Source organism: Emydura macquarii, unplaced genomic scaffold (assembly GCF_026122565.2).
Source record: "Emydura macquarii macquarii isolate MOO-44397 ecotype Brisbane River unplaced genomic scaffold, CSIRO-AGI_Emac_v2 contig_2422, whole genome shotgun sequence".
Lineage (NCBI taxonomy): Eukaryota > Metazoa > Chordata > Testudines > Chelidae > Emydura > Emydura macquarii.
The window spans coordinates 41,734,767-41,745,580 of record NW_027132559.1 but is presented as its reverse complement, the minus strand read 5'-3'; the positions used below and the strand labels follow the sequence as shown (position 1 = coordinate 41,745,580).

General features: G+C 46.5%; 1 protein-coding gene across 1 annotated transcript; it reads right to left on the bottom strand.

Annotated features, from left to right (window-relative positions):
* Positions 1-442: 442 nt before the first annotated feature.
* Positions 443-3,327, bottom strand: OTUD1 (OTU deubiquitinase 1). Its single transcript, XM_067562366.1, has one exon. The coding sequence runs from the start codon at positions 3,080-3,082 to the stop codon at positions 1,829-1,831; it is 1,254 nt and encodes a 417-aa protein (XP_067418467.1). The 5' UTR covers positions 3,083-3,327; the 3' UTR covers positions 443-1,828.
* Between the last annotated feature and the right edge of the window lie 7,487 nt (positions 3,328-10,814).

Here is a 10,814-nt window from a genome sequence, read left to right as displayed (position 1 = left end):
TGAGTATGTCTACAACAACACACTTGTAGCTGGCTCAGCTGACTCAGGCACCACAGGGTGGAGGGCTCAGGGTATTGTAGATGTTCAGACTTGGGCCGGAACCCAGGTTTTGAGTTACCATTAAGGGGTCCCAGAGCACCAAGGTCTACATTGCAATTTTATAGCCCTATGAACTTAAGTCAACCGACTAGATCAACTGCAGGTGGTGTTTTACTGCAGTGTAGATATGCCCACTATTATATGCTACCGATCATGACTCGAACCATTTCATATATCCATTCTAGTCTTATTCAAAAAGACTTTTTATTGGATGTGCAGCACTTAAGAATGGATTTCTAGCATTAGTGGATATACACTGCACTATCAGCAACATTAGCCAAGCATGGTTTTTTATGCTATATCTTAGCATACCTAATAACTACACAAGTTTGAAAAGCTTAAGTTATTTGTACAAAAGCAAAGTTTTATTAAACTTGCAGATACAGTGTTTTTACATTCCCTACAGAAAGCCAGAATTGTTGCAGCCATACGTTGGAAAAAAACAAAACTGGAGGAGACAGATATTCCTCTACAACCATAAACACTACAGTGCAACACTCCGTAAGAACAAGGAAAAAAATTATACAACTTTATTCATTGCATTTTAGCTAAGAATATTTATATTATACAAGTACAGTAGTAATTCAAAAAAATCACAAAATATTACAAAATAAAAAAAGTACAAACTGCATTACTTAATAAATATGTCTAACAAATTAAAGTTAACAGGAGATTAAAGAAGATACCTCAGGTTGGAAACATTTGTTTGACCCAGCAAACCATACAAGTCTCCATTTAAATACTTTTTACATAATATAGGACAGTTCCTTATATTCTTGATTAGAAAATAACATCAAAAGGAGTAAAATGTTGTGATAACAGCCCGCTGAGGCAATGGAAGTGCCAAGGGCAAGAAAAGGGACACTAAAAAACCCAAAAAAACCTCAGGATCCTAAAGACTGAGGCGCAGCCAATTCTTGCCAACATTACAAACTGTTATCTTATCACAACATTCTACATTAAATTTCTATTACTACAATTGAATGAAATATAAATGGAACAATGTGTGAGTCACCCAAGCAACCAGAGGCCAATTTACTCTAAACAGTAATTAAATACAGAAGAGTCTCAATTGCTCCCTGTACCATTCATGAATAGCTGCATTCCAACTGGCTTATAAGACTTGTTCTGTGCTTGAGGCAATCAAAACAACTTTGTGAAGTAGCTATTTGAAAGTTTGCTGCAGATTTATGCAAGCCAGGTTTAGCTAAAGTATATTTACTTTCCGTCTGTCAGGGAAAGTAGGACCACCTACCACTTAAACTGGCTGACACCAATTTCATCTGGTAGAAATTTAAGTTGTTTGGGTCAAATCAAAGCAAGCAAAAGCCTGCTATATCATAAACCTTATTTACAAAATAAACCTCTTACAAACATTTTTGGCTGTACAGCTGAAAGCCAGATGCCAACATCAGATGTAGAAGATGGAGGTAACCATTTTTTTTAAAAATGTGCAAAAAATACATTCTCATAGAAAAGAGAACTGGAACCCCACAAATATACATGGAGAATCTGCTTCCAAATAATCCAGGGCTAACTTTATACAAGACAAAAAAAAACTTTACAAATACCAGTCTGGATTTGTCCCCACCAGTTTAGTGTCACAGGGATGCTCCTCTGTCTGGGGGCAACGCTGCTATATGGAGGATTAAGGCATCACCACCAAGGCTGGTGCACAACTGTCTCTCTTGACCCGCAGCAGGGCTCTGAGCCCCTGGGCTAGGCAGCCTCAGGAGCAGGTGTTCTGCTCGATGTACATCTTGGACAGAGACACTGCCATGGATTTGGCTAGCTCCTCATCTCGCCTCCTCTGCACCTGAGTCTGTCTGCACCAGGCCTCGTACTCCGGGTTGGGACAGACGCAGTCCAGCACAGCGTCGTAGTGCCCATTGCTGAGCCAGCTCAGCCAGATGCTGGGCCGGGCCGGGTCCTCAGGGCCTAGGTAGTGGGCCATGGTGGAGACGGTGGGGCTCTCTGGCCTGCCGCCCGTGGTGAGATGAATGTTCACGTTCAGCATCTGCCCCATGGCCAGGAGCTCGGGGTAGCCGGCCCAGGCGCCGTCTTGGGCGGCGCCTATGAGGAACTCGCCCACGTCGCCCTCGATGATGGGGCTGAAGTGGTGCAGGTGGTCGGCGATGTAGTGCACGGTCTGCTCGCGGAGCTCGCCGTGCAGCCGCTGGTCCCCGTACACGGCCTTGCAGACGGCGCGGTAGAGGCAGTTCCCGTCGGGGATGATGTGGAAGCGGAACCGGCCCTTGTGCCGCAGGTATTTGTCCTGCTTCTCCAGCTCGGCCAGGTAGAGAGCCAGCTTCTCGCTCCGCTCCGGCCCCCTCCTCGGACTGGGGCCTTCCTCCTCCCCAGGCGGGGAGCAGGGCAGGGACCGGGGCTGGCCGCTGCTCTCCTCGCCGACGCAGGGGGCGGCCGGAGCCGGCTGGGCGCTGGCCGCCGCCTGCAGAGCCTGGCAGTGCTCGCTGAGGCGGAGGCTGTGGTTGCTGGGCTCCGCCGGGCGGTGCGCGGCTGCGGCGGCCTCCGCCTCCCCGCCAGCCTGTCTCATGCTCTCCAGGATGCCCTCCAGCCAGGCGCGGCCGTGCGGGGAAGCCGGGGCCAGCTCCCCGGGGGGCTCGGGGTGCTGCACGATGCGGATGGGCACGATCCTCTCCAGCGGCCTCCTGCGGCTCACGGTGATCTGCGTGCTGGAGCTGTACTGCGGGGCCGCCGCCTGCCTGCTGCCCGGGCCCGCCGGGGGCCCGCTGGGCATCCGCTCCAGGCAGGAGAAGGCGGTCATGGCGGCAGAGCTCCCCGCGGGCACCAGACTCTCCTTAGCGGGGTTCTCGGCGGCCGGGCTCTGGCCCGCGGCGCTCGCTGCTTCCGCAGAGGGGGGAGCCGCCGACAAGGAGACTTTGAAGACGCCCGCCCCGGCGGTAGCCGCCGCCCCAGCCCCAGCTGCCGGGTAGTGGGTGATCACGGAACTGTAGAGCTGCATCCTCAGCACCCCGCGGGCGGCCCTTTATAAGCGGCGCCGCTGCCGGGGCGGGGAGCGGCCGCGCTCGAGCAGCCGGAGAGGATGAGCCGCCCGGGTAAAAATAAACAGGGGCATCACCCCTCCCGCGGCGGGAGGCGGGCGGCAATTCCTGCTGCGCCACAGCTGTGCGCGCGCGGTGCGGCGCGGCCCTTCTGGAAGCTGCTGGGGGAGGCCAGCGACGGGCGGGGCTGCGGGGCCTTGTTTACCTCACTCCCTCAGCACGTTGGAATGTGCGGGGCGGGGCCTGGTAGCGTCCCCTCTGTGACGTCACCGAACGCAGCGCTCCCGCCCTCCGCGAGCGGGCCGGCTGCTGCTGCCCTTGGGCTGTGCGGAAGGAATCGGCAGTAACGAGGTTGTGCAGCTTTCCCAGGGCTGTGTGTCAGGGTCCCCATAGGAGTCCCAGCAGCCTCGACACCTGCCAGCTGCTATTGCAATAGCCCCATTTCCCATGTCAAAAAGTACGTTCCCCTCTTCACCTATGAGTGGTAAAAACTCGCCCCTGATTCTGGCGAAATGCCATTGCTTCCAAGTGACAGCACCTCTCCTAGCTTATAATTTGGTTCTCTATTGGGGTGGCCGAGACACTACCCAATTATCCATGGTGTTTAAGTTTGTTAAAGTATCTGCGAGAAAGCTAAGCAAAGGGACATTTAAAAAGCAAAGCGGGAGGTGGAACTAGGGCCAAAGTATTCATGGTACACTTCTGTGGAGGTAGAGATTAAAGTGCCTAATACCTTTGAGGAGCTGGGCCTTTGGACATTTAAGTAGGTAGTTATCAGGCAAACTATACAGTGTCCTGTGTTCTCAGATATCAGTCTGGAAAATGCTGCAGAAACTATTGGAAAATTTCTCATATGTCAGTTTATCCGTGGCTGCTTTTTTTATTTTTAATCACTGTTAGATCTTCTCCAACAATTAGAACCAATAATACATTTTTAACCATAGGCTGAATCCTGCTAACAATGCCATATTATACCACAATATTGAAAGGGAACACCAGCTAGTATGGATTGCATGCCCTGTGATTATAATGTTGCCCCTCTTGGCCCAAGTGATTAGCCAATATTGAGGGCCTTGCAGATTGTTTCCATTAGGAGGAGAAACTGATGACAGAATAAGGTATTTCTTTGGTGTAATCTTGCTTGTTTATAAAGAATATACACAAAATCTTGTTTCCCTGAACACAGGAGGAACAAACAGGAGTCAGTTTTCTTGCTCCCACTTCCAAACCTGCCTTTCCAGCCAGCACTCTGCTCAGAGGAAACCCCCAGCTGGGGCTGGGTCAGGAGCGGTGGCCACGGTCCGAGGGTTGTGATTGGGGCCAAGGCTGGGAGCGAGGTCGCAGAGGTGGCCGGGGGCTGTGGCTGTGGGTGGGCCTATGGCAGCCAGGTGCCGGGCACCAAACCATGGGCCTTGCCGGGGGCTGGGTGCTGAGACTACAGCCGACAGCTGAGGCAGGGCCCAGGGACTGAGGCTGCAGCCAGGTGCCATGACCAGGGGCCAAAATGTGGGCTGGGCGCCAAGGCAGTGTGCTGCAACTGGGGATCGAGGCTATGGCCAACCCAGGGGCTGGGGCAGAGCGGGGCTAGATGGTACTCCCTCCCCGCCCTCCATGGGGGCCGGCCCAGCCCTGCTGTGCCCTCCTCCCCGAACATTCCTCCTTGCCTCCGTTTGGGGATCTCTGTCCTAGGGCCACATTAAAAGTGATTCTCTGGTTGTCTCCTAGTTTTTCCTAGTTCTTCGCTGGCCTTTGGGTTCTGACACACACAGCCAGCAGCTATCTAAATCCAATCAATTCCTGCTACTACTAAACAAAGGGACATTTAATTCTTTTCTCATTTAGGCTGAATGAAAGGCAGTCAGCATAACAGGTTTCAGATGACCAGAATTTGGAGCAGTCACAGTTTCAAGGGCAACTGTACCACTGCCCCCCCGCCCTGCACCCCTCTTTGTGGTCTGCTCCAGGATGCCCCTTTATCTCTTAGGCCTCTAGCCATAATTCTCTGGGCACGGTTCCTCTTCCTTCTGACAAAGATTTAGGCTGCCGCCCCCTGCAGTTCATTCTGATTATCCCCAACAGGTTTGACTACAGTCCAGGACCTGGGCTTTGCTTTCTCTGAAAAGGTTATGAACAGTGTATGCCAGCAATTACAAGTAACCAAACAACTTTTTCAAAGCAGAGGATAAAAGCCATACAGAGAAAACAAACAATAAAAAATCTAAATGCCTATTACACTTATCGAAGAGTTCCCCTTTTAGGGAGTCTGTGGTAGGTTCCAAAATCTTTCAATACCTTCTTAAGGTGTTTGCCATCTTGATTGACAGGTCATGTCAGTTTTTAGTCAAAGATGAGGACACCCAGCCAGTTCAAACTCAGCCTTTATATACCAAACCTTATCTTTCTTCTCTAAGGCTTCTGGGACCCTGTCAGAACCAGTTTATGCAATTCTCCATAGGGATGATACTTCTCTGGAGTTGTGTATTCATTCCAGGATTAGCAGTAATCACCCCCCAAATTTTAGTTCTGGTTCATACAGATAGATAAGTCTTACAAGGGTGATACAATAAGCTCATAAAGACACATATAACATTCATAAAGTGAATGCAGTAATCCCCAAAGATACTGTATGTGGTTGCAATATCTGTCACAGGATCATCAATGTTTTGAGCTCTGAGCCACGTGAACTCTCCAAAACCTGAAACAAAACGACAACAAAAACCATCCTTCCCTTTTTCACTCTTCAGATGAAGCCTTCAATCATCTTTATTTCCATCCCTTGTGTGTGTCTCTCTCTCCCAACCCCTTCCTCATTCTTGCATATGAGATTTTCCTCTGCATCATTGTTTCTGGGGACAACTGTCCCATCTTAGCCTCACCCGGGAATCCATTCTCTAGTCCTATCCTAGCCCCACTCCAGACCTTCTGCCTAGTCTTGCTCCACTTACACATTTATTACTATCCACAAGGCCCTACCGGGTACCCCAATTATTTTCCCATCTCCTCTGCTGCTCGGGAGCTCCTTTTTCAGATCTTAGAAGCTTACCCTGATCCAAAATCTCTATCACTTTGTCCCTTTACCTCTCTGTTCTCAGAAAAAACTTGGCTCTACCCCTATGATATTACTTCTGTTTCTGCCTTCTCTTTTGTGGGCCTGTCTCCTCTTATTTCTAGCTCCTTCCTGTTCTTCCTACATCTTTTCTTTCAAAGCCCAGTTAGGGCTTATCTACACAGAGAAGGGCCTTTGTTTAATTTATTTTAAACTGATACAGTTAAACTGGTGCAAGAATCTGTGTGGACAATTTCAATTTAAACCAGGCATATTTCAGTTTATTTTAAATATGTTAAGGGTTTATTTTAAGCTAAACCAAAATAAGCCACACTCTTAACCTGAAATAAGAGTGCCCACAGATGTTTGTCCTGGTTTAATGAATGTGTTTAAATAAAGCTATAATCTCTCTTTTCTCTCCCTATTCCTCGTGTGTGGCTGTCATCTATTGTCCTTTTGGCTCCTCCTGACAGTTGCCTGGCTTCCATTTATTCCAATCCACTAATGTTGCCCTGGGTGATTTCAAGTTCCATGATGAAACTTTAAGTTCCATGATTCCTCTGACTCATTTCCTTTCTATAACTTCCTAGTTTACCTCCAGCTCTAGATCAGTTCCTCCACTCATCATTGCCTTGGTCAGTGTCTTTATCTAGACCTGACCTACACAGAAAAATTGTACTGATTCTACTTTGCTTATTTCAGTGGGAGCAGCCATGCATCCATATACATATCTGTTGCCCATCAATAGATTTCCTTACTTAAATCAATATAGTTGCCATGCTTAAAAATTAAATAAAATAAATAAAAAGGCAGCTCTGTGACAGTGCAAGTAGTCTTCCGCTGGTACCCCACATTGTAACATAATTGACCTGTCTGGTAACCTTTCTGCACTTTACTGCCCTGGGTTGCACGAGTGCAAGCACAACAGTGCAAACATACTCACCTAAAATAGTTGTATTGGTTTACCTAAACCTGCATAACTCCTGTATGTAAAAACCATCTTCACTATGTACTGCTCTGTCTCTCAAATTCCAAACTCCATCTTTGATCAACATATAATAACTGTTTTTAAAACAGTTTTAAATATTCCCTTATTTTAAATACAATTTTCTGTTTCCCCTTTTTCTGGCCTCCCTTCTTTTCCTCCCTCCTTTATCGCTCCCTGGGCCCAATAGTGTAGTTCTAACACATCAACAACTTCCACGGACTTCTGTGTATAACCCATTTTTATAACTTTATAACTCTTTATAACTCTCAAGTAGAAAATACACACAAAAAATTGGATTTCCACATGTTAATCTGTATATGCTGTTATAAATCCAACTATTAGTTCTATACATATCCCTATACATACTGCTTTTTCTCCAATGAAAACACCTACAAGAAGATACTACAAGTCATCAAATAATAAATGTGGAAACAATGTGATTTGAAAATTTAGGTCCCCAAAAAGATGATAATTTGTGGTTGGTTTATCTATGCCCATAATGTTTTGGAATCCAGTTGCCCCAGTTTACCTCAGCATAGGTATTACCAGATACATATCTACCTCTCCATCCACATAGAATGACACAGTGTATACACTCCACTGATTATGTTCTGACAGACACATGGACCAAGATTCACCCGCTTTCTCTAAGATCAAATGTTTACACCAACATTTAGTCTAATTAGTTGCTGAATAAAAATTGGGAGTGAGTATACACCAGTTACCTTAGACACATACTTCATAATCTTGTTTTTTACATTCTAAAATTTTCTCCAGAATTCATCCCACAAATCAAATGCCTCCCACTGGAGGGCAGAGCCCTAAAAACTTTAAAACACTAGGATTAAATCATACTAGGGACTTCTTTTTCCTATTTCCTCTTTTATCTCTCTTATAATTTATTTTAAAAATTAAAGAAGTTTCATCACTACTTTATCAAAAATAACAGCTTTTTCTTTAGTTATCAATTGGCTTAGTTTCAGGGAAGCATTTCCTCTATTCCCATGCTCTGCAGCTGAGGTCATAGCTCTTATTGGAACAGTACAGCATATAATTTCATTAAATATTTCCATAAAAGATAAACTTTGAAACTAGATTCAGCATTTCCTAGCTCAGGGGTTCTCAATCTTTTTCTTTCTGAGGCTCCCTCAACATGCTAGAGCCCAGTGGTGGGGAGGGGCTCAGGGCTTCAGCCAAGTGGGGCGGTGTGCCTCGGGCATAGGTGTAGTTTGACTTCTATTTGGGGGGATGGACAGGACCTGGTGGGGCTCAGGCCAGGTCTTCATGGTCAGGATGAGGAGGGACCTCCATCTCCACCCCCTGACTCACCTCAGCAGGCCACCCAACCTGTTTGGGATTGGGAGGGGGGAGCTCAGCCAAATATTATAATTCAAAATGGAGGCTTAGCTCAAAACGTTTGAAAACCGCTCAGGGTGCAGGGAGAGGGGTAGCTAGGGGCTGTGTGCAGGGAGGTGTGTAGCTCAGGGTGCAGGGAGAGGGATGCAGGGAGAGGGATAGCTATGGGTGGTGTGCTGGGCGGTCGCCCATGATCACTGCTCCCCAAGGGCTCTGCAGGTCCAGGAGCCAGGTCCCACTGCCTGGATGGTTCTAACTGGCTGTGCAAGCAGTCAAAGGGAGCTGAGGAGCACCTGCAGCCCCGGGCACCAGCAGCAGGAGGAGATAGGGGAGTGCCATGGCTGCCCACTCCATGGCACCAGCCACAGCAGCAGCTGCCCTGGCGTCCCGTCCTGCGCAGCTCCTGACCTACAACCTGGCCAATGGAGGGGACCTTCGGGGGAGGGGAGAGGAGTAGGGGGTGTGTGGAGCTGCTCCGGGACTGTCCGGTCTGGTTACAGCACTGAAGTTTGGGGAGGCAATGCCTCCCTGTACTTCCACCAAACTCCGCCCTTGGGCTCAGGGTGCTTGCAGACCCCCTGATACTGGCTTGCAGCCCTGTGGACCCCTGGTTGAGAATCACTGTCGTAGCTGATTTTGTACAAAAAATAAGAGGGGAGGCAGAAGAAAATTGTTTAAAGTTGTGATGCTTTAAAAATATTAGATATTTAAAAGAAACAGTTTTCTCATCTACCACACAATCTTTAATTTGGGAGAACATTAACGTGTCTACACATTTTAGGGAATTCAGTGTAGTATTGGGGACCTTTTACAGTGAAGAGTTACAAGGCCAATATGGTCTCACAGTTACCGTTTCAGAAGTTGAAATGTAAAAAGAATACTAGATGTTAGTTCTTGTCTGAATGATTTGATTGACCTCACATGTCTGGAAAGCTGATACTGTTAGAATGAGTAGTGATGTCACAGTAAGCTGGCAACCTACTACAAGGACACAGAGTATTACAGCTTCTCTGAAAGTTAGAGAATGACTTCTATATTTCAGAATGTTCTGAACTTCCCTTCAAATATAGTTAGTGAGATCAGCAGCTAAGACTCTTCATACCTGGACAAATCAATGATGATACATTAAGAATTTTCCCAGTCAGGGGCAATAAATAGCTACTCTTCAATTAGTAGGAAGCATCTCAGAGTTTCTTCAGCGCTTCTTAATCATTTCCTCACTCTCATTTTTGGACATTGTATAGCTTCCTTCCTGCAGCAAAGAAAACCCTTTAATGCCAGATTACATATGAAATTAAGAAACTTTCATCTGTGAGCTACAGTAGTTGGAGGCAATACTTCAACCCTTTCTAGCAATTAGCATCTAAACTTTTTCTAAACAATAAATACATTCCGGCACCAACATGAGAACTGTATAAGGCAATAATTCAAGCAAAATAAGAATGGACATCCATCAGCTAGTGATGAAATAATAATTTACAATATAAAACCACTGGGAGTTGCATTAGAACATTTTTCATTTGGCAATAGCCTTTTCTTGTTTGTGTTCATTACTCTTTTGGAACAAGACATATTCAACTGAATACATAATGTAAATGAAACCTAATGCTCTCCATCTCTGACTGTTTTCATTTAAAAAAGAAACAATGATTTAACAGTCTGCTAACATAAGAGCACATAACGCTAGTGTTCAGTGAGCTGCACTGGCTGCCAGTGAAGTTCTGAGTTGATTCAGAGTGCTGATTTTAATCTTTTAAAGTTCTAAATGGTTTGGTACCAGAGAGAGAACATGAGGCACCTCCTTCTCTGTGCTGGATTGCCACAGTAGCGATAAGTGAAGGTATTAGAGCTAGAGCTCCTCCTTTTTAAATGGGTGGTTATTGCAGGGCCCTCAACTTTGGAAATCCATTCCTCTCAGTCTGCTACAGCCTACATCTATTAACCTTCAGGATACACCAGAATGACCATGTGACAGACTGACAATCTCCTGTGATGTGCTGAACAAACCTTATGGAATTAAGATAAACTTTTAAAAAATAAGTTGGCCCTTACTGAATTAGGGTTAATACCTTTGGGGTACATTGTTTGTGTTGTTGTGGAATTGTTTGTATTTTCATGGGAAAGGTAAATGGGAGAACAGCAAGGGGTGATTAAGCAAATTCATTCAGGTTGTAATATCTCCAGAGAAGCCACCTCCTCGGCAAGGTGTGCATATACTGGTTCAAACTGGATTATCCACCGACCAACAGACAAAGGGTTTTTGGATAAATAGTCTGGTTGTAAACTGGCTCATGGCTTTTTC